Source organism: Xyrauchen texanus, chromosome 4 (assembly GCF_025860055.1).
Source record: "Xyrauchen texanus isolate HMW12.3.18 chromosome 4, RBS_HiC_50CHRs, whole genome shotgun sequence".
NCBI lineage: Eukaryota > Metazoa > Chordata > Actinopteri > Cypriniformes > Catostomidae > Xyrauchen > Xyrauchen texanus.
Genome location: NC_068279.1, coordinates 49,341,148 through 49,366,454, shown reverse-complemented (window position 1 = coordinate 49,366,454; position 25,307 = coordinate 49,341,148). Strand labels below are relative to the sequence as shown.

The 25,307-nt window shown below is 37.2% G+C and overlaps 1 protein-coding gene across 1 annotated transcript in view; it reads left to right on the top strand.

Annotated features, from left to right (window-relative positions):
- The window catches only part of LOC127634949 (ankyrin-1-like), a 191,680-nt gene that overhangs the window by 71,527 nt on the left and 94,846 nt on the right, over positions 1 to 25,307 (top strand). The window contains exons 2-9 of the mRNA XM_052114737.1: positions 12,014 to 12,115; positions 16,183 to 16,281; positions 17,486 to 17,584; positions 17,889 to 17,987; positions 21,140 to 21,325; positions 22,785 to 22,883; positions 22,983 to 23,081; positions 23,177 to 23,275. Coding sequence (XP_051970697.1) covers positions 12,014 to 12,115; positions 16,183 to 16,281; positions 17,486 to 17,584; positions 17,889 to 17,987; positions 21,140 to 21,325; positions 22,785 to 22,883; positions 22,983 to 23,081; positions 23,177 to 23,275 — 882 coding nt within the window. The remainder of the gene's footprint in view (positions 1 to 12,013; positions 12,116 to 16,182; positions 16,282 to 17,485; positions 17,585 to 17,888; positions 17,988 to 21,139; positions 21,326 to 22,784; positions 22,884 to 22,982; positions 23,082 to 23,176; positions 23,276 to 25,307) is intronic.

The following is a 25,307-nucleotide window of genomic DNA, read 5'->3' as shown; positions in this document are numbered from 1 at the left end:
GATAACATGCAGCATAACTGTGATAACATCTTCAGATAGCCAAGGATTTATGGAAATCTACAAAGAGAGGTTAAACAGCACTAGAGCCACATTGTGGTGTAGTGTTTCCTTGTTATATAATTAAGTCTTTAAGAACGATATTTAAGACTTATTTAACAGCCTTCCAGAAAGTCAATTTAAATCCTACCTGATACTAATTTCTTGAGTATTGAGTCCATGTTCAAGTCAAGTAATTATATGTTGTTCATCTGCAGCAGAAACACAGACAGATACATATTCAACACTCTGGCATAAATGCTCAACAGCAACTATGACAACGAATAACAACATAACCTTCCAAAGTGTACATTTACCAAACTTATGGATGCCTTTAGATGTGTGGATAGTGTTGATAGACAGTTTTTAGCTCACCTGAAATGGAAAAAATGGTTAGATATTAGGACAATGCAATATTACAGCAGCCATGCACAAGAGTAGCACATAAACCATCAGAATGCTTCCCACACTAATTACGCTTGATAACTGCAGCACCCTCTAGTGGCTTGAAGTACAATGTCCTTGCAACCCAATGATACCTTGAACAGACATGTCTCTTCTCTTGTCTGCTTAGTAACATGCAATCGAGCTAACAACTGACTTATAACATAATATACTATAGACAATGTCGTTAAATATATGTTCTACAGAGGTGTGTATTGTGTTATATAAGTTTTTCATCTTTATTCAGAGGTATTTCAAAAAGGTTTGTTTGCACCTGTTCAATTTAAGATTTAAGAAACAACGACCTTATTTGAAAACTATATTCACAATATAGCATGGCCTCTTGTACCTTTATTATTATATTATATTATATTACTACCTTAAGGTTCCTATAAGTTGTCGTCTGAAAGAATCAAAGAGTTCTTTAAAAGAATATCCTCTTGATTCTCATGGCACCTCAAAGAGACTTGTGATTCACTGCCATTACAATAAATCCCCTGGAGTGGGAATCACCATGGTTATCCCCGTCTTTCAACTTCAGGCTGTTCCTGACCCATGGCTGGTGGTAAAACTGTCCCCACTTTACTTGATAACTTGAGTTCTAGATGTAGTTTTGCAAAACACACATTTATTTGTGTCCATACTGTTGGCAGGGATGTGCTTTTCCCAGCATGGGCCAAAGAGAGAGAAGATGGAGGGGCCTTTTCAGGCTGGGAGGGACCGATCTTTTATTAAAAGAGACTGGGCCCCCCTCATACGCACACACAAACACCATGCACTCCCCATCCGTCTGGGCCATTGTCACTAGGCTTGGTACTCCTGAAGTAGACCCCAGCCCGCCCCTCCACGGGTCTTTGTCACTGTAAGTCCTTCTGCAGACTGAAACAGTGCCAAGCACACACACACACACACACACACACACACACACACACGGTGTCCTTTACCCAAAGGCTCATTCAGAAAGGCCCTTTGCTTGTCAGAATGAATCGAGCAGGTCTGCATAGATTGAGAGCGTTCTACGGAATGGAAAAATGGGGGAGAAAAACTTACGCCATTATCTGGTTTTAGGTAAAAGTGTGTGTGTGTCGATATAGATAGCATTCCTCTGGAGATAAACCCTCTGGCCCCAGAGCCCCCAGCCCCACCCATACACTCACAAGTGTGTTTATACGTGCTGGGGGAAAGGGGCAGTGCCCGGACCCCTACACACAGATAATGTAACACAGGGCAGCAGAGAGGGAAAGACATAAAGTGGAGACAGTGTGGAGAGAGGTAGAGAGAGAGAAAGAGATAGAGGGTGTGTTTAGGGATGCCAACCAAAACCATCATTTGCGGAGTAAGTACAACTTTCCTGAAGATTCATTCCTTGATTTAATTTCTTTTTCTACTTTTCCTTTTTTGTTGTTGTTGTTCATTTGTTGCAGGTATCAAACATATTCTGTTTTCTAAGAATAGGCTTCCTGATTTGTTAAGCTTGGTCACTTTCTTGATTCATCTTTCCATTTAAATACGTCACCGATGTCCCTGCTTATGGGCATGTTAGCTTCTAACTCAAACTAAAATGAAATATCTGCAGCCAAATGTCCCTAAAATATTTCAAATGATTTGTAATAGTTGGGAGTAAACTGCACTGTAAAAGAAATCAAGAGGCAAAGAATATGTGTTAAAACAAGAAAACTGACAAATATGAATAAAATACAAAATCTAAAATGAATGAATGAAAAGTTAAAAGGGTTTATGGAGACTTTTGAATTGGGTACACATAACCATTGGGTGAAGAAGTTGCGCTTTATTTTGAGTGATTTGTGTTGCCATGCGTATAAAGAAACACCTTTGCACCCATTTTATAATTTGCTGTTTTCTGCTTATCAGGGAACAAGGCACCTCTGAAGAGGGAACTTAAAGTCTCACATTCATATTTAAAAGAGTATCAGAAAAACAATGGCTTCAAATGAGTTCTTATTATTTTTCAGTGAAATGTATTTGGTCACATAAAATTGTGAATACATAAAAGTGTGACAGCCATCAAAGCATTTTAAAACAACAACAGTTGCTGTAAATGTTGAGCATTGACATTAAAGCAACTATTCAAAGTGAAAATTCTGTCATCATTTACTCACACTCATGTCATTCTAAACAATAATAACTTTTTCTTTTGTGGAACTCAAAAGATGTTTTTTTAGAATATCCAAGCCACTCTTTTCCATATTATGAAGAGAAAGAGGACTAAGTCTATCAATCTCCAAATAGACAAAAAAGTACATTAAAATATCATAAAGGTGGTACATACTACTTTTGTGCTATATTCCATGTCTTCTGAAGCCATATGATAGATCTCAAATTAAATATGGCATCATTTAACATGCTCGAGGACCAATGATATTTTGTAGTCCATATGGCTTTGGTCCATTTCAGAGCTTTAGTTGAGGGAAAGTTAATCAGTGAATAACAACTTAAATATCAGTCTGTTCCTCACACAAAGCTATCGTATGACTTAAGAAGACTTGAAGTATTGTCATATGGACTACTTCTATTATACTTTAGTGTTTCTTTTTTGTCATTTTGGAGCTTGACAGACCCGGTCCGCTCCCTATTCATTTTCATGCAACCTAGACTTTTAGAATGATCATTACTATTACAAAATGTTTGCATTCCGTTTTGCCGCAGTTTCCTGGTGAAATGAACACTAGAGGCGCTACAACAACTGTGTGTTTTATTCACTTTCACATAAATCACGAGTACAATGGCTAATTATGACTTTATAACTGGGCCAGTGGTGGCTCAGCAGTTAAGGCTCTGGGTCTGACCAAAAGGTCTGTGGTTCAAGCCCCAGCACCGCCAAGATACCACTGTTGGGCCCTTGAGCAAGGCCCTTGACCCTATCTGCTCCAGGGGCACTGTTTCATGGCTGACCCTGTGCTCTGATCCCAGCTTAGTTGGGATATGCTAAAACAACTGCATTTTATTGGCTCTGTGCCTGTACTCTGCACAATGACACTAGTAAAGTTGAATATTAATCTTATAAACACTTATTTTTCGCTCTCTTTCTTAAACACTGCTATGATATCGAAACACATTTCCTATAACACATAATTTGAAAAGCAATACATTGTAACCTAATTTGATTCACACACTTACTCCAATATGATTAGCTTCTGCAATAGCTTACCCGATAGAGTGTTGGTTTTTTAACTCTGAAAACCACGGTACAAACCCACACAAGCAGACATGTTAGACAAAAGTGTCATAGAAGCGACACAAAATGCCGTGGTTGTTTTAGAAAATGTACTTTTCATGTCGCATTTGCTTTTAGGTGTTTGTTTAGAGTAAGGATTTCTGTTTTTTCACCTCTAATGTATTTTTTTAAAACACTATTGGTTAGGTTTAGGCTAAAGTTTTAGGTTAGTAACATATGTTTTACTAATTAAAACCTTCTAAAATTCACCTTAAAAACCTTGTCTGACACAATTTCACTCACTTTTGGCGCCCCCTGCTGGACATTTCACTGGGAAACTGCAGCCAAATGTGTAATACAGCACGCAATTTAGTTTTGCAAAAATTTTGCCATGCATGGTCACGTAATGTTCATGAGATGACAGAATTAAAAGGTTTGGGTGAACTTGGGCGAATTGTTGGCTTTAAGTGACTGAAAGTCCATTGCAAAAACTGAATTGTGTTATTATTATGACTGTACATTTTTTTAGTTGGAATACTTGGCAATATTTGTATCCACGCACAATGCATCAAATATGTGTGAGCTGTTCTCAATTGCTAATTTTTGCGCAATTCTGATGGATACCCCAGTCTCCATTCACTTTCTTCTTTGTGACATATAAACATCCCGACATGCTCTCATATGCAGCAGTTGTTAGCCATACAAGCACAATATGGCATTCTCTCAGTGCATTTTCTCAAACACGCATAATAGGCTCAGTGGAGGTGAATTTAAAGGCTCATTCTTCCACTTGCTCTAGCTCTCTCTCAGATGCAGTCATAAACACACACACACTGCAGTGTTGCATCTCACTGATGATGTCATTGTGTCTGCTGCAGTACTCTTGCTCTAAGAGAAAGGCGGAGAGCTAGGGGTGGGTGTTAACATGTTTATTTGTCTGTTTAATAATCTTCTTATGTGGTTTATTAGTGGCAATAAATATCACCACCAGGGGCGGACTGGCCATAGGGAGAACTGGGACTTTTCCCAGTGGGCCGGCCGCCAAACGGGGCCGAACAGGTGGCGATAAACAGAAAAGGGCCACCGTGTTATGCCAGACATGCTGCGACTGGCTGAAGAATGCCGCAAAACGGCACCGCAATATGCAGAAAAGAACAGCATTCACCATTCACTATTCACTTTCATTGCATGTTTTTTTCTCCAATGGTAACTGAGACTTTGTTGTGCTTAACATTTCCTTTTGTGTTACATGGAACAAAAAAGTCACAGGTTCCTTTGGAACATCCTGACTATGAGTAAATGATGACATCTCATTTTTGGGTGAAATATCCCTTTATTTTAGAGCATTAATTGTTAGGATGTGATTTGCAAGAAAAACTACCAATTGTGCTAACCTGGCTATTGAATCATCAATATTAATAACGTATCTATGAGGAGGTTTCTATTTGAGTGGACATTCATTCTATGATTTATTTTACTGACCTTCATTCAGACATAAAGGGTTCAAAACAACATTTATTGGTGTGTATGGTGTGCATAGTTTGTTCTGTATGTACACAGACAGCAGTATGCTGTATAGAGGAAAGAGATATTTTGTAACTCAGAGTGGAAGAATTAGGTGTGGTCTACATGAATGTCTCCACTGCCTTATCAGCGGCATCCATACACACACACACTCATTTACGGTAAGGTTAATACGCACACAAACACTTTATTTGTAGGGGATTCCAAAAATGGTTTCCCACTGGAAATGGTCCATAAATGCATCAATTTACTACTCAAATGGTTGAGTATAGCCTATACTCAAATGTATGTTAAATGTCCATGAACTGAATTAGTTCAGTATGTTTCATTTTCTTTTTTTACTCTCTGGAATCAGTTTCACTTAATTTGAAGCAAAAAGCCTGGTTTGTGGCTTGTATATTATGTTTGCATCCAAAAAATTTATTTCAATTCATGAAGCTTCTTTCATAAAAAAAAGTTTGACCATAAAGAATTTGCAGATAGTGTTTCCTATACTTCAGTCTAGTGAAAATGTGAGACACATTTTGCTAAATTCTTGAGTGTAAGACTAGGAATTACAGAGTTAATTACAGGTTCAATGCAAGTTCAACTCAATAAACAGCATTTGTGGCATATTGTTGATAACCAGTTCGTTCCAGTCCTCGAATCTGATTGGACAAGAGACGTTCCATGAGCACTGGTGGTCTGACACCATCAGCACTACGGCACTTCACTGTGTGTGTATCATTCCACTCGTATTCGTGCTGTTCTAAACTAAATAAGAGTAGTGCATATGTGTTAAGAGTTACTGTATGTGTCTCTTACATGTATTATTTATAAAACAATTTGACATTACATACGTTTGCCAGCAGGTGGTGGCAAAAGATCATTTTTGTGTGTAATATGAGCAGTTGGTGACGTGAAGTGAATCCGTCAGTCATTGTTAACATACAACAGCTCTCCGTGATCGCTCGTATTACTACTACACGACTACAGCTAGAAAAAAGCTTTAAATGGCTTTAAACTAGAAACTTCAGCATTATGGCTCATCACAGCTGAGAGACTCAACAGACAGATTAATTACACAACCCAAGGCGCTTACCTCTTACTGGAGTTTCCACATTGGAGAAAAAGTACTGTTCAAAATGACGGAGGACATTGCGGTCTATAGTGAAAGACTCTTGTTCACCGGCTACCACGAAATAGGGAGAATTACCCCAGCTTGGACAGCTATTTTTCCACTGAGAATGCTGACTTCAGAAAGCTGACAGCATCTCTGCTTGGGTGTGGCAACAGGTGAACACACACGCACCATATCTCTCTCTCTCTCTCTCTCTCTCTCTCACTCTCTCACTAACACACACACACACACACATCCATCATTGTTTATCCAATAACTTGTTTGAAACCGCACAAGCCGTGATACTATTTCTGAAGTGACATTTTTGAATTACTAATGAAGGCTTGGACGCATCATTTAGTTTGAACCAGCAATGGCAGATTCTGGTCTGTCGCGTAATAAAGTAGTTCCATGCACAAATGTGTTTTTATGACCGTACTTGTTTTACGAAATGTACTTGTTCTTTGAACTGTTGTATATAAGCAATATCAAACTCACAATCATGCTATATGACCCTAAATCAGCACTGCTGTGATATTTACATACAGTATGTATATATATATACACTCACCTAAAGGATTATTAGGAACACCTGTTCAATTTCTCATTAATGCAATTATCTAATCAACCAATCACATGGCAGTTGCTTCAATGCATTTAGGGGTGTGGTCCTGGTCAAGACAATCTCCTGAACTCCAAACTGAATGTCAGAATGGGAAAGAAAGGTGATTTAAGCAATTTTGAGCGTGGCATGTTTGTTGGTGCCAGACGGGCCGGTCTGAGTATTTCACAATCTGCTCAGTTACTGGGATTTTCACGCACAACCATTTCTAGGGTTTACAAAGAATGGTGTGAAAAGGGAAAAACATCCAGTATGCGGCAGTCCTGTGGGCGAAAATGCCTTGTTGATGCTAGAGGTCAGAGGAGAATGGGTCGACTGATTCAAGCTGATAGAAGAGCAACTTTGCCTGAAATAACCACTCGTTACAACCGAGGTATGCAGCAAAGCATTTGTGAAGCCACGACATGCACAACCTTGAGGCGGATGGGCTACAACAGCAGAAGACCCCACCGGGTACCACTCAGCTCCACTACAAATAAGAAAAAGAGGCTACAATTTGCAAGAGCTCACCAAAATTGGACAGTTGAAGACTGGAAAAATGTTGCCTGGTCTGATGAGTCTCGATTTCTGTTGAGACATTCAGATGGTAGAGTCAGAATTTGGCGTAAACAGAATGAGAACATGGATCCATCATGCCTTGTTACCACTGTGCAGGCTGGTGGTGGTGGTGTAATGGTGTGGGGGATGTTTTCTTGGCACACTTTAGGCCCCTTAGTGCCAATTGGGCATCGTTTAAATGCCACGGCCTACCTGAGCATTGTTTCTGACCATGTCCATCCCTTTATGGCCACCATGTACCCATCCTCTGATGGCTACTTCCAGACGGATAGTGCACCATGTCACAAAGCTCGAATCATTTCAAATTGGTTTCTTGAACATGACAGTGAGTTCACTGTACTAAAATGGCCCCCACAGTCACCAGATCTCAACCCAATAGAGCATCTTTGGGATGTGGTGGAACGGGAGCTTCATGCCCTGGATGTGCATCCCACAAATCTCCATCAACTGCAAGATGCTATCCTATCAATATGGGCCAACATTTCTAAAGAATGCTTTCAGCACCTTGTTGAATCAATGCCACGTAGAATTAAGGCAGTTCTGAAGGCGAAAGGGGTCAAACACAGTATTAGTATGGTGTTCCTAATAATCCTTTGGGTGAGTGTATGTATATATATATATATATATATATATATATATATATATATATATATATATATATATATATATATATAATAAGCTTACAGTATAAGGCACTTACAATGAAATTGAATGTGGCCAGTCCATAAATGTTCAAATACACATACTGTAGTTTCTAAAGTATAGCCACAAGATGTAAACATTATTTCTGTTAACATGATTTTAGTGTGATAAAATTGCTTACTAACCATACCTGTTAAACATTACATCCAATACGGTACCACAGGGATTTGTTGGCATTAAAATGAAGTTGTAATATTGGTCATAAATTTACAAAGATAAGGGAAGTGATTTTATTTTGTTTAAGTCTTGAGGCTATTGAAACAATGTATTTTAGCGACTATGGACTGGCTCTATTCACTTCTATTGAAAGTGCCTTACTTATATACTGCGATATTTGCTTTTATTTTCTAAATAAAGGAGGGACGAGTTCAAATTATTTTTGTGGTAATCAACAATATTCCACAAATGCTGTTAATTGAGCTGAACTTGTATTGAACTTTGAATATTCCTTTAATAATTAATAATAATAGTAATATCCTCATTTAGATTGTGATGTCACTCTTCCCAATGTTTTTATCAGTCACCTACATATCTTACTAAAAACAAACTCCAACTTATGACTTGAAGTGAACAGTTTTACTTAGCTCTAGATTTTGAGGGATTTTACTAATATGCATTGTGTTTTTTCCTTTTAAAAATTAAATACAACACTTTCTAGGGTGCCATGATGATTCTAGTCATTTTGATTTTGTTTTGACTGTACAAAGTAGCATGTGATGATGTCAAGTAGAATTATTCAATACAGAAGTGAAGGGAAACCAGAGATGCAGCAAGGCTACGGTAATAACAAGAAAAAAGAAAAAGAAACACATATTTGCTTTTAATACTTGCAGGTTCACTAAGTCATTGCCATGCCAACTCGCATTTTGTTGTTACATTGCGTGCCTGTGTTTCCATGTACTGGAGCTGTATTGTCAGCTGTATTTGATCTGTGGGAAACAGCTCTTTTGCTAGAGAATGTACACACTTGCACACATTCCGATTGTCAACACCACGGCAACAACAGAACAGATGTAATCTAGTTAAACTGATTCAAAAGAACTTCTCAGTTTCAAGGACATGCTAGTTTTTGAAAATCCGTCCATAAGTAGCCTACAAACCCACGGAAATAAGATGTGGGATTAAATCTGAGGAAATTGTGCAGGAATTATGTAACTGTTTTTGTATTTTAGCTTTCTTGATATCATTGACTGAAGTGTGTGAAAGCTTCTTTGTACATCTTGCCTGAGTGTGTTTATCTGACCCATAGGGTTAATTAAATAGGGTTAATTTGCTACTCAATGAAGGGGATCTTAACTGAAGACCAGGCTTCTCACACTTTTTTGTCGTTGGAGCCCTTATGACCTAAATTATTTTAAGCAGATTATTATTCTATCTTAACATGTTGGCTTGTGAAATTATTCTCTTAAATCTCAAAACCTCCAGCAGTTCCTTCATGAACTCTGAGGTGGATTAAAACATACGTGAAAGTGTGTGAGCAAGAATGTGATTCAGTATAATGAAGAAGTCTGTCTCCATGCACATGTGTGTTACACTGATTATTGCACTGTAGAAACTGCAGTGTGATTTTTGTATTTCTTCCTGTTTTTCCAAAATTTAAGACAAAGATTTAACATTTGCTTTGCACTGATGATCACAATCTGCATTATTATTACGCAGAATCCTGCACGTTTTCTCCCTCTATCAATAAATAAATAAATAACAATAATAAAAAATGCATAGATTCTGTGTGGGCCTATGTATAAGGCATGGCCATTTAAGAATGTCAGTGCAATATAAAACAACAGTTTCTAAGTCAGTTCTTGCACTCTTTCTGTCTGACTACTTAAGTTCTGGATTGTTTGTGAATATTCATCTGAGTACACTCTGTATAAAATCAAATATGAAAGTGTTGAGGTTATAATTCTCTGAGTTAACATTCTCTCTCACAGATTGTTTTCTCTCTCTTTCTGATCATTTCTGTCTCTGCTTCTTTGTTTCTTCTAACTCTTTCCTTTTTCTGCACTATCGAATACCTTATTAGCCTTACATAACTGTTTAATATTAAGGGGGAAACAGTTTCCTGGTTATATGTTTTAAATTTAAAGACCTCCTGAAATCAAAAATGTCATTTGTCTTTTATTTTGTCTTACTGTACTGGCAGTTTTTACTGACGTTATTGACCCTGAGTAATCTGTAGTGGAATAAATTTAAAAAGTAACCCTCCCAACCCTGTATATATATATATATATATATATATATATATATATATATATATATATATATATATATATATATATATACTGTATATATTTAATTTGAAGTGTTTTCTGGGGGTATTACAGAAAAGAGGTTAAGCCACTGACTCGGGTTAGTTTGCTCAGAGTAAACAGATGACCTCATTTTGTCTTCGTGTGGAGGATTCCATCTGACCGGGGGGAGGATGGGGGGGTTGTTGTGGATGAGAGATTTATCCACTGTGGTGGAACGCTGTGTCCTCCCAGACACGGGCAGACCATTGTTATGGACCATGCACGATACAGACAGGTTAAGCCATTGCGAACCATCTTCAGGACGCGAGCGGTGTCCGAGTTGGTGTAGCAAAGCTCATTTTTATGGTGGCAGCTGCCACCCCATGCCACCTTTCTGGCCCCGCCCCTGGAGAGGTCTAATATTAAAGTTGAATTAAGCATTTAAAAGTTCTGTAAAACTCTATAGTTTTATTAATTTGAAAAAAAATCATGCATTCAGTATACTTTCCATCACGCAAACTCTCAGTCCTTAACCGATGCAGCCCCTAAAGGCAGAAATATACTTCACATAAGTATGCAAATGCGAGTGCTTGGCCAACGCATGGTCTGGTCTACAAACAGACCACAAGGGGGCAATATATTTTTTAGGCATGACCACGAAACTGGTGCTGTGTCCAAAATCAGGAAAATGCTGCCATCGGAGGCTGTATACAGAGGAAGGATAAAAATATGGTGCTTTTCAAAACAGCTGTCAGTTCAGCCATTAACTGATCAGGCAGTAATTCAGCTGCCTACATTTTCAGATGCAACCTGGTGTGGAGAGACGCTGTGTCAAAAGAAAAGTTATTTTGAATGGACTGGGGACAAAAAGTTGTATATATTTTTTGAAAAGATTAAACTGAAATTGATGCCCCAGTCCACCATGACAGTTGTTGATTGAAAGAAGACAATCCGCTCTAGTGCTCCTTATGGCACCGCTGAGAATGCAGCACGTACTTGTGTTGGGAATTGAGCACTGACACATTTCACAACGCAACAACGTATGAAATTGAGCTTGAATACGAGTGAAGAGGAAATAATGCTCATTTACAGTCAATAAAACGTCATGTTTTACGTCACTGAAATATGGTGCGCATTTCTTCTTAGCGTCTGTTTCCATGGTGACTTGTGGTTTCAGTGATCTGCTGAGTTCACAAGAGTGAACTAACCCAGAACTAGTATTCTGGAACCAGTAACCATGAGTAATCAATGCTTGGGTTAATCAACTGGGAGTTCAGGGTTTATATCATGGTAAGTTAACCTTGCTTTCTGGAATACCCCCCTGGTTTTGATGTTGTTTGTTTTTTCTTACCCCAGAATTCAGTGTTAACCATTTCTGTATTGTAATCATTTTAAATTCTCGTTTTACCTACTATTATTCACCAAATGTTATACCACAGCATATAATAATTGAAATAAATAATAAATATTCTTCACATGAAAGAGTCTATGAATTTAGATATGTTGTGGCAATAAATCAATGAAAAAAGCATCATATTGTTTTCTCGATAAAGGTAATTAAACAATCTCACTCTCTCTTTTTTATGCTACCCTCCTGTATTGCCACCTGTGTTCTTTCTCAGGGCGATGTTGCCACCAGTTTCCTCCGCGCAGCTCGCTCGGGTAATCTGGATAAGGCTCTTGACCACATCAAGAATGGGATAGACATCAACACAGCCAATCAGGTAAGACTGCTTCCATGCATCCAATCATGTCTTTCTGGCTTTCTTGCATCAATGTCTTCAATGAAATGAGAACCAGTAACTTGAGATGTGTGTAGCTGACATAAACAGAACGCAAAGGTCACAATGTTTGGTCAATACATAAAAGCATCTTGCAAATTAAATGCCAAATGCTATGCTTAAAATGCCCATTGTCTGCCAGGAACAATGGAAGGCACCTTTCTCCCATTATAGCTTTAAATATTGTGTTATTTGTCTTGCAACTATTTTAAAGTGTTGCGTCGTTGACATTGTATGGCTTTAGATTATTGAGAATTTTTTTTATGTTCAAATAATTTGGGAATAATAAAATAATTCTCCATACCTCTCAGTGTTAAAATATTTAATTGTTTAATGTTTAATGACAACTATAAGTTAGCTTGATCAATGGAGAACAAAGACGGCATATTTGTTTTATGTTTTGTACATTACAAACTGCAGCTTGAAATAAATCAGCACTGAGCAATACACAATAAACAGGGCAGAGCAAGGCTGGTCACACTTTTTTCCTAGTGAACATTTCTTAGAGTAGGTTTATTTTTTAAAGTAAATTTCTGTATAGACAAACCGGAGTCTAGGCTACAAAAAAACCTATTTAACATTTTCACCTTCATTGCCTTGGAAAAAAAGATAGTTAGGTAGTTACTAGAACAAAATGACCTTTTGTTAGAGCATGTTTTCACACTATCCTCATCTGAATCTGCACTAAACAGTCAACTCTAGACATTTCAGAAACAGTAAAACAAAACACAAATCTATTAATGAAACAGCATAAATGTAAAAGTAAAACTTTTGCCATAGACATCATTAAGTGCAATGTTTATCACATTTTCGTAGACCTTTCCTCCTTTGCTATGTCCTGGATTCATCACACTACCAGGGCTGGACTGGTAATCTGACATACCGAGCATTTTCTCGGTGGGCCAACGCACTTTGGGGCCGATCAGGGCCTAGAGAACTAGAGAGTTCTTGTTGAGTTTGATCTGAAAGTTTGCAATTGAATGCATTATCTATTTGGTCTGAAATTGTGTAGAAAGAGTGCTGTATTTTAAGCAGTGCCATTTGGTTCCTATGTTTCAATACCTGAATGCATTCCTTAATATTGCAAAAAATATGTTTAGTTGCATTTATGCCCTCTACTTTTCCTTCATTCTGATTTACACTGACATTTCCTGCTGTGTGGTGGACCTGCACACATCAGGAATGGCAGCAGTAATTGAGATGATTATGGCTTTTGATTAATGACTATATGTGTGTTGCGAGTGATGACTTCAGTGTTTTACTCTTTAAGTTCCTTAAAGAGCAGGTCCACAGAGCTCTCTGGAGGCCTGCAGTGAATATGCCTGCAAGTGACTCCACACACACACACACACACACACACACACACACACACACACACATGGCTTTATGACTTTAGCTGTACACAACACATACTATCCCACAACCTACCCTAAACCTATCACAGTCCCCACAAGTCAAACACATCAGGCATTCACATACACACACACACACACACACACACACACACACACACACACACAATACAGCTCTTCAATTGTGGACAGAATATAAGCCTACATTTTTTTAAACACACTCAATAAATAAATAAACTGTCGTATTTACTTAACCCTTATGTTGTGTTCCAGTCATTTTTACGCATACTACTTATTCTTTTATTTTTTTTTACTTAATCCAATTGAAATGTAATTCCTTTACTTTGTTCGCATATGGTATCTGAAAAAAATATACAAAATCTGGACGATTGGAAATTAATGAACCTGACTACAAAATACAGAAATATTAAGTTATCAGGAGCATCCCAATCTTTTAGATTAGCACATATGTGGATGTGTGTTTGCACACACAAAGTCCTTGGACATGTGCGCACACACACACACACACACACACACACACACACACACATAGTGTTTCCATGTTTTATGGGGACTTTCCATAGACATAATGGTTTTTATACTGTACAAACTTTATATTCTATCCTCTAAACCTAACCCTACCCCTAAACCTAACCCTCACAGAAAACTTTCTGCATTTTTACATTTTCAAAAAACATAATTTAGTATGATTTATAAGCTGTTTTCCTCATGGGGACCGACAAAATGTCCCCACAAGGTCAAACATTTCGGGTTTTACTATCCTTATGGGGACATTTGGTCCCCACAAAGTGATAAATACACGCTCACACACACACACACACACACACACACACACACACACACACACACACACACACACACACAAATACACAAGCACATCATGTGTTGAGCTCCTTCTTGTGCATCATCTTTCCATGTACACTCTTTGAGGAATATTTCAAGATCTACTTTTCATATTATGTTGCGTTTGGGCTCGTTTGAATCGGGATAGTCTGCTGTAAATTATTTATGTGTGTCTGTGGGAATTTCATATAATAATACTCCATTTTGGCCTCTGGGTGAAATAAATTTGCTCTTTGCAATCTACTAATTGATAGGCCTACTAAAAAAAGAAGTTGATAAAAAGATCTAATGCAATATCTTGTGATAATATATGCAATATGAGAGATGTATAAACAATCTTAGAGGGCTGGTCATTTTTGACCGGGAACACAAAATGTGTTAGCATAAAACCAACACAACACAAGGGTTAAAGAAGCAGTGTCAAGTGGTTCCATGAAACAGTCTTGAACAGTTCCAACAAGCCAACGTTCAGTTGTGTAAACTAAAGAAATTTCAAGATATTGGACAAAAGATTTTAGAGTAAATGCAAACAATTTGGATTTGTTAGTGTTACATATAATTATTATTATGTTAATTTTACTTTATAATAAGCGTAGTTTCGTTGACTTGGAAAATGTATTGGCATGAATCTCAACAAAGTATATTCTTACCACTCTGCTCTGAGAGGCACAAATATAGCTAATTGGACAAAGCAACATAAAATTGCTAAGTGTTTGTCCTCCTCATACTATGCTCAAGCTCCACTCTTAATTTCAACATTACAGAAACTCTTCTAAATCACAACATAACAAACATAAAACCTAACTATGTTCCCCTTGTATTCAATTCATCTCGCACAAAAACAAAAATGATCATGACTTGAATTGAGTGGTAGTATTCCATTCTGAACATAACCATAGTCTAAAGACCAAGGAAGGATTTAAAGTTAATTTCTTGTGCATGTATAAAGTGTGGAGAATACTGAATACAGTAGTTACACTTATTTATTTAGTGCCATGACATGCAGCTCTCTGCAGTTTTCACACATGCACAGTGCAGCAGCTGCAGTGCATGCTGTCAGTGCTCTGTAAGTTAATTTGGCTGGTAGTAAATGGGAGCACAAAAATAATATTTGATGTGGTCTCCCATTCACTGCTATGGAAGTTTACCCCACTATAGTTTACTTACAGTTTCCTGTAAACCTGGAAATGTGAAAAGGGTCTGTTACATAGGGGCATATGGTGACCCCTTCTGGAAAAAAGTGCCAAGTGCAATTAATAAAACTCAGCTATGTATGTGGTGCATACCTGAAGTGCCATTACTGTAATTCAGTATTTTCCTCCAGTCCAGTTGTGTAATCAACATTTCTTCATCCATCATTTCTCTCTCTTTCTCTCTTTCTCCCTCTTTCTATTTGAGTCACATTGAGATGGGGTGAGTGGTCTCTACACTCAGAGGGGATAATATCAGCAATGTGAGAAAGGTCCAACCTCACATGTCCTGTGTAGCTGAAGGAAGGCTGTGTGAGGTAAGACCTATCCCACATGGCTTGTATTCTTCCCAGCAATGAGACCACCGGCCTGCCATCCAGCACCAACCTTCTCCATCATCTTACTCATCATCATTGACCGTTCTATCTCTTTGAAAGTATTCTGTGTTTTTTTTGTTTTTGTGAACCATGTAACCTCAGCATTCCCATTTTAGGGCTCCTACAGTCACTTACAATGTGAAAGACCTGTGTTTACCTTACAGTTAACTTCCAGATTAAATAACCTTCAGAGTGAGGTTTGCTCTGCTGTGTCTCTCCCTCCACAGAATGGACTCAATGGGCTGCATTTGGCCTCGAAAGAAGGCCATGTTAAAATGGTGCTGGAACTCCTGCACCATGGTATTGTACTTGAGACGACCACAAAGGTAAGCGTTAAAACAACAGTGGCCATAGAAACTATTTGGACACTGGAGCCACACTTTAAAATATAAAACTTCTGTAAGCAGCATGAGCCAACTTGTGATGCTAGACCTTTTCTTAGAGCTTAATGCACTTTTATGAGCAAATTACTTTTAACCAACTGGTCCCACAGTGATGGTCAGTTCACACAGGTGTGATAGCAGAGTAACTTCAGGTGTAGTTAAACACATTGACTATGGACATGTTCCACTGACTTGTGTCAGAAAGTGAACCCAATATGTTTTTGTTTGAATTTTGAACAATATTTGTATTGTTTTATACATTTTCTACTTGTCTGTGAGCTTGCGTGAGTGAATAATCCAATGTTATGTCTGAGATATGCAGAACAAATCATTTCAATAATGAAGTATATATCTCTTTGCAAAGTTGGCGATCTCAGCTTTCCAACAACATCTAGATCTTCTAGTCCACTCAGAGACCATGATATTAGATGAAACTCTAGGGAAAGTGTGTGGAATCACAAAACAGACTGAATGCCTATGGATGAGCACATGCTGAGTGCTCAGCTGCGTTAAAGCTCACCTGTTTTTCAGATCTGTATATAGTGATAGAAGGTGATGAAGGAAAACTTACTTTCCTAATACTTGCTGCCATTTAGTGACTTTTTACAGGGACAGAGCAAACAGAGTCTGAAACACAGGCTTTCAAAAACAGCATATGTTCATCATAAGATTTTAAACATATACAATAATAATTATGAACGTTTTTTAAATTTCTTTTTCATTTTTTGATTCTGTCAATTGAGACTAATATTTTGCAATTAGTCCACTGTTTGTGTGTAAGTTGAGCTTTTAAATTTGGGTATGAAAAGTTGCAGAAGGGAGCCAAAATATGCAGCGTAAGAGGTTAAAAATGTTTTTACTTGATTTGTTATTTTGTTAACTAATTCAATGACATTCATACAAGTGTGGATCTAGTGTCCAAAGGCTTTCTGGGGCCACTGTATACAAAACAAGAAGTTGCAGAACCAAGACAAAAATGAAAACAATGGATTGCACAAGATATTTCAAACAATGCTTATGTTGTCAAGTCAAGTAATTTTTATTTGATTGGCACTTTTCACAATACACCTCATACAGTAGTGGCAACATGCTGTTTAGCTTTCGATGAATGTTTCCTTGTCATTAAATAAAGACATTTCTCCTGTAGAAAGGAAATACTGCTCTTCACATTGCTGCATTAGCTGGACAAGAACAAGTCGTCACAGAGCTTGTCAACTATGGAGCCAACGTCAATGCTCAGTCCCAGGTGTGCAATCAAAAAGAAAGCCATCATTTTTTATTTTTTAAAGAGGGGTTGGAACACTGGAATGCTGTATTGCTTAGTTACAGTACAATATTTAACTCATTGCAAGCTAACATTGACCTAAGGGGTGTCCACATAAAAATTGGATGTTGAGTTGTTCATTTGAATATTTGAATGATTTTGAATGCATGTAGTATTGCTTTCTGAACAAAAATCTGTCCGCCTCTATTGTCATCTGTGTATATGTATGCTTGTGTTAGTTTGGGTTTTGTATCTGCATATGTGTGTTTATGTCTGTGTGCAACAGAAGGGCTTCACTCCGCTCTACATGGCTGCACAAGAGAATCACATGGAGGTTGTGAAGTTTCTCCTGGACAATGGAGCCAATCAGACTATTCCAACTGAGGTAACGCTGGGAGAAATTTTTAAGTATTTTATACCATGATCTGTTCTAATACTCGATTCTAATTGACTGGAATGCATGCACTTCAAACCATTGAATGCACTGATAGTTCTGGTCAGTTTTAATCACCGTTCAATATTAATGAGTTGTTTGTAACCATAGCAACATAACATCACAGAGCAAGCAGAGCTATTCACCTGTGCCAGAGAAACTAGCGATCAACCATCTTGAACATTTTCCGTTCAAGCGATTCTATATAGATATCGATTATGGAAGGATTTTCAGGACTATTTTTAAAACAAATTGCAAATTGTATTTGCAATAGTTTTCTATTTGTGGATTCATAAATTGTGGTACAATCCAAATGCAATCGCAAATAGCATATTACTGTTTGCATTTTCATTTACACAAACATGCAAAGTCTGCCAAATTTAAATTGGAAAATCAAAGTCCATCTGCAATTGCATTTCCTATGTCTTACGAGTTATGACCTCGTCATATTGAAAAAGCCCCGCTTAATTACCCCGTTTGCCATTTCACTTCCTCGTCATTCCCTTTGCACTTGTATTTCTGATGCCTTACAGAGACACATGTCAAACAGTATTGGGGATGGGAGTTTTTTTTCACCTTATTCAGCCTTTTCCATGCTCCGCTCTTCAGAATTTTGTCATCTAACTTCCTGTTTGTATTGAAGATACTAAGAAGAGTCGATCAAAATGGATTATGTGTGGGAACACATAAATAATTTTTCACCAAGATTTGATGGTGTGAGTCTACAGCACCCCTTTACTTGTGAAAATGCTTGTGAGGTGTTTTTTCTGTCACTGTAAATGTTCGTTTTTTTCCCACTCCCACGGAGAGGTAAATTGAACCTGGCAGATTACATTCGGACAGCTATGACACATTGCACTTTTCCATGATACAAGCATGTCCGTAATTCTCTCTCTCTCTCTCGAACCATCGTCACTGGCCGCCTTTATCCCTCGCGCGCCTGATCAGGCCGATTGGGGACCGGGCGTGCGATATTCCGTCCCGGCCTCACCCCCCTCTGCTCCACACAAGCGTTTAAGTGTTATACATGTAAACTTTTGAAATTTTCATATTTTTACACATACAAATTCAACATTAAAGAAAATTACAATTGGAATTTTTTTAATTAATTTGTCACCATCAATTTTTTTAAAGGCTTAAATGTGATTAAAAGGGTTGTAAATGGAATATAAAATAAAATATACACTTATTTGTGTGTGTGTGTGTGTGTGTGTGTGTGTGTGTGTGTGTGTGTGTGTGTGTGTGTGTGTGTGTGTACAAATAAATAGAGTTGTCCCACTCTGATTCCATTTGTTATGACGTCCCCAGAACACTTTAAAATATTCATGATAGCTTTTGACAACTCTATATTCTGTAAATCCACTTTGCTAGCAAATCACATATTGGCATGAACTCCATGGATATCTATAGAACTGCTGGAACTTAATTTCCGAGACAAAAATTTAAAAATGACTGTGCACTTGTTTCTCTGGCGCATAAGGTGAATACTGTGGGTCGTGTTTGTAATTGGAAGTGACGTCAGTCACAACTGACCGCACAACTTGAGCAGCGGCAGCAGTAAGCATGCCTACCAGTAAAACAGATTGGAAAGTCTAGTCTAACATGCTGTCCTTGGTTCTCCAAAAATTGTCTCAACTGAAATTAGATGTTTTGTTTTGTCTCGTCGCTTCCCATGGCGATCTCTGTCGCCAACGGTTGTGACAGCTCGTGTCAACGGAAGTCGCTATGCTCTCACTGAAAATGTATGGGATGGTGTCACCGTCTCGCGCAATGTTGCTGGCGGTGTGAACGGGGCTAAACTTCACTAATCAATCACATGACTGCAATATTCTGGTACTAATGAAATATTGCGAAACTAAACATTTTTTAGTGGTACGATATTATCTTGTTGCTAATTTCGGTACCATATTACAGTATGTTGCCATTGGCAAAATATTTTGAGATGTGATTGTTTTGAAATGAAATCAATGACAATTTGGTGACGATTGGTTCCTGGGTTTGGGGCGCCGCTCACAGCCTTTGCGCTGATAATTTTGCATTCTGGTCGGGTGGTCACTTATGGTCTAGTTACACGAGTTGAAATATTTTAACATAATTTCTCAAATTGGATCTGAAAATGTCGCCTATGGAGATGGTCATAACTCCACGTGCGACTCTCCATTGGAAATGAATGACAGATGTAGTGAAAAGATGGCTTTACATACTGCACATGACAAGTTAGTAAATTTGGTCTTGTTGAACTAGACCTCCTTATGCTGCTGCAGAGCAAGAAAAACTTACTTTACAAACATACAGACAGTAAAATCCCCATAAAGTAGATCTAGACAGGTGGTGCTGGGGAGGAGGAAGATTATAGTGTGAAAATTCTCATAGCACACTGCACTGAGTCCTGCTATCTGCAAACAACTGAGGCAATTTATATGCTAAACAAAGAGGGAGTACGCAACTTGACTGGCTTATAGATCACATGTTCAAAAGACCATCTTGCACCATATAATAATTTCATAACTAAACTTAGTCATATATTCATTTTATATTTATTATATTTATGTATACTGTATAATATATTACAAAAATATAATTTTGTATTGTATAAAAATATATTGAAAATAAAAATTATTTTAAATAAGCGACACCGACCCTTGTTGGTCCTGCATCTTGACCAGATTCAGCCACAGATGACGTTCGTGGACCATGAGGGTGGCCATCGCCTGTCCAATAAGTTTAATTACATTTTTCTTTACAAACAGAAACTCACATAAGCGAATTAAGAAAAAGAAAAAAAAATCAGAAAATGTATTAATTTCACAAAAATAAAATCTTTTCCTGATTTATGAACACCCAATTTTCTCAAGTATAATCCATCACTTTCCAGATCATATAGCGAAATGAATTGCTTCCGCTGTGATTACCAATGGTGATTTAGATTAGTTTATAATAGACATATTAAACTATATTACAGCAAGTCTTGCGAAATATCACAGTATAACAATATAAAACGCTGCAATTCATCCGCAAAATGTTTTATGTTTTAAATTAAATATTGTTCTGTTTAACCCTGAAGGTCTGAGACTCTGTCTCTTGTATTTGTCTCTTTCTGGCAGGATGGCTTTACCCCTCTTGCTGTGGCTCTTCAGCAGGGTCATGAGAATGTGGTGGCCCTGCTCATCAACCACGGTACAAAGGGCAAGGTCCGCCTTCCCGCACTGCATATCGCTGCCCGAAACGATGACACCCGAACTGCCGCTGTACTATTACAGAATGACCCAAACCCTGATGTCTTAAGCAAGGTTTGTGTAAAATGATAATCCACAATGTGTGTGCATACTGTATGTATATATATATATATATATATATATATATATATATTCATATACTATCTATCTATCTATCTATCTATCTATCTATCTATCTATCTATCTATCTATCTATCTATCTATCTAAAGCCATATACTGTATGGGTGTTTCTTCAACTCCGGGCAATGTAATATCCAAGGTTTTTTCAGATTTTATTAGATTTCAACTTTTTTGTTATGTCAAGGTCACATTAAACTGACTTCATCAGGCCTTCAACCAGAAACTAGGCCTTCATAATTTACTTTTGTTACTTTTTAAATGCCCTTAATGCTATATATTATTAATTAATAATTTTAGCATTAGCCTTGTACCAGACCCAGACTGTTGATATGAAACTATGAAAATACGTTCTAAAAATACAAATCATTACATGTTTAACTATGATGATTTAAACAAAGAGTGAAATAAACTTAAACCATTTAAAAATTTTATGAGTGAAAATTATAAATTTTTCAAAAATTGCTACTGCCCCATAGCATCATTTCCACCACACCAAATTTCAAATTTCGCCCCAAATATATACAATCCCCGTACAGCAGATCTAGACAGCTGGTGCTGGTGAGGAGGAGGATTATAGTATGATAACTCTCATAGCACGCTGCACTGAGACCAGCTATCTGCAAACAACTGAAGAAACTAATATGTTAGACAAAGAGGGAGTACACAATTTACAGTATGTTCAAAAGGCCTCTCAGCTTTCACCATGTATAGTTTCATAACTAAACTTAAAGTCATATTCATTTTAAAATGTACCCCAACATGAATTTTGTATTATTATTATTCAAATATTATTATTATTATGAGCTCAAAAGTAAGAAGAAAACCAAGACAAATCATGGTACATAGCACCTGTGAGCAGAATTGTTTTGGGCCATATTTGGTAAATAAATAAAAAATGCTAGTGAGAGTCTGAAAAATAAGATTTTATTTTCTAGAAATTCACAGGGCTAAAAGTGCCCAAGTTGTAGAAACACCCATAGTGATTATCATTCATAATTGTAATTAATTGTTGAACATTTTTGTTTTTATATAATATTTATCATAGTGCATGTGTCCCAGTGATTTTACCATGGTATAGTGTAAACAGTACAATTGCTGTAACGCTGCTTTAATCTATGTAAACATAGAAATTACATTGTCAAAAGTACGGTAAATGGACACCCTCTTAATTAATGGTTCTGGCTATTTCAGCTACATACATTACTAACTCTATATGCATTCATTCAAGCATACAGCCACACCATCTCCTAAAATAAACACTAGAATGGGGCATGCCAAAGAGCTCAATGACTATCAACATGACACTGTCATAGAATGTCACCAGCAGTCTGGTGTGGATGAACTTGAGTGCATGTGCTGGTTACTAAGTCAATTTCTGATGATCCTTTGCAGACAGGCTTCACACCACTCCATATAGCGGCCCACTATGAGAACCTGAATGTATCTCAGCTTCTCCTAAACAGAGGTGCTGATGTGAACTTCACACCCAAGGTCTGTGTTCTTAACGCTTCCAAGTTATCTACATTGTTCCTCTATTTATATGATGATCTGTTTATAGCAACATGCAAACTACTGTGACATTTCTTTCAGAATGGGATCACACCTCTACATATTGCATCAAGAAGAGGAAATGTTATCATGGTTAGACTTCTGCTTGACCGAGGAGCAAAAATTGATGCTAAGACTAAAGTATGTTATAAATCCACAATTCTAAACTCTACCCATCTTGAGGAATTTGAAATCTCTCATGATTTGTTTACACATTCATTGTTCTTCGATCACAGGATGAGTTGACTCCTCTTCACTGTGCTGCCAGAAATGGCCATGTAAGAATAATCGAGATCCTTCTGGACCAAGGAGCCCCAATACATGCCAAGACTAAAGTAGGCATTTTTCATGGGCTTTACAAAAAAGCGACAACAGCAAGGAACAAAATGGGTGTAGCTAAGCAGGGGTCCATGGTATACAAGGTCCAAAATTAACTTTTTGCCACAGGTGCCACACCAGAATTGAAAAAATGTACTTTTTTGATGCCTTTGTCACACAACGATAATCAGAAAATGTTCTCGAAGATTATTGATTTATATCTGCATTCTTTACAGATATAAATGGGGCTACTCATTGCACAATGGTCTTTGTCTCTTCATACATATTTCCCAACACAACATTAGTAAAGTGTGAGTGGCAGGCTCTGGTTTAATTTCCTCTAAAATGTTGTGGGAAATAGGACACTCCAAAATGTTAAGCGGCTGCATATCTCCAACTATAAACTTAGCTACACAATTTGTTAGCTTCTCGGCCTCTGGCGAATCAATTGACAAGTTTTTCTTAGAGTTCAAAGAAACCTTTTTGTTGCGTTTCACTGCGCATACCTTCCATTCGCCATGATGTCTGTTCATATGGGAAATTGGCCGGCTCATCAACCCAGCATCCCAAATTACTCCAAACTTCACTTCTTTTGCCCTTTGCCCAAAATTCTCCAATTTGTTTATCAGCCATAGCATAACATTATCCACAATAAAACACTCTGCTAAACACCTGCTGCACAAATGTAGGGCTGACAGAGGTGACGATAGCTTAGTAGTAAGTACAGTAAATGTTATATCACCCCCTTGTGGCCTCACTAAGCTATTACACCAGAGTACATTTAACAGAAGTCCAAATGACATGGAATGCACATTAATTAGGCTTCCAATTTAAATGTCAGCTAATGTTAATATATTGATGCCTCAAGAAAATAACATACTGATCAATAATCGATGTATAGATATTTTGACATTCCTACAATAAATATTTTTACTATCCATGAAACTGTGCATTTACTTCATACATTATATATACTTTATATATATTTTAATAAAAATTCTAAATTCGAATATTCATCAAATTTCAGAAATAAATGCACATTTGAATGCTAAAACTGTGCATTCAAATTTTGGATGTGTGCCAAGAATTTATGATGACTTCAGATCAATCGCATTTTTGCACTAAAATGTAAAGACAAATTCAATTCAGTCTCAAGATGCGATGCTTTTTGAAGCTTGTTTTGAGTTGATCCACAGTGAGTACAGATGCCACAACTTTAAAGGCTTATGTTTATACATCTTGAATGGAATAGTGTTTAATGCTACCAGAATGTCATAAAAATTGTTTGTTTCATGAATCAAACTACTTGTTTATTAAAAAAACAAAAATTTAGAATCTTTTTAGAAACTAAGACATTTTCTCATTGCTTGGAATCACTGATCCAGAGTCAGTTTTTTTCATCTCATTCTCCCAGTTAAAGGGAGCTGTATCATGGAGCAGTTCGCAGTGGCGGAGCCAGGAATTTTTCATAGGGGTGGCCGGGCAGGGGCCAGCATTTACTCTGGGGTGGCACAAAAAACATAATTTTGCAAACAAACATGGCACTCATCCAACCTTAAAATAATTTTTAAAGTATTGTAGGTGCCCAAAATCACAATGATGTATAATGTACAATAGCTAGCCTACAATGACATTTTTATTAAAGTTCACCAAATAATTGTGTCATAATTTTACTCACCCTCAAGTTATTTAATCAAATAAAACTTAGGAAATTCACTTTGAAAACAGAATACATATTTCCCAATGCTGAAAAAAAAAAAAACAGTTTAAACAGGACCAGAAAATCATGTTCAAGATCACTTTATTTATTTATTTTTTTTATTTAGCACAATTACAACAGCCAAAAGGCTGACCAAACCTATTTAACAAATAGCAATCAATATCTATAATAAAAAAGATTATGTACATGTAAATTATGTAAGTGCAAACTATGAAAACTCAGCAAACTTACAAGCTGTTTCCAAATTAGATGACACTAGTACAAACAACCTACATTAGTTGGATTCTACGGTTATTGTGGTTTAAAGCAAAGAAATTCACAAATTCATC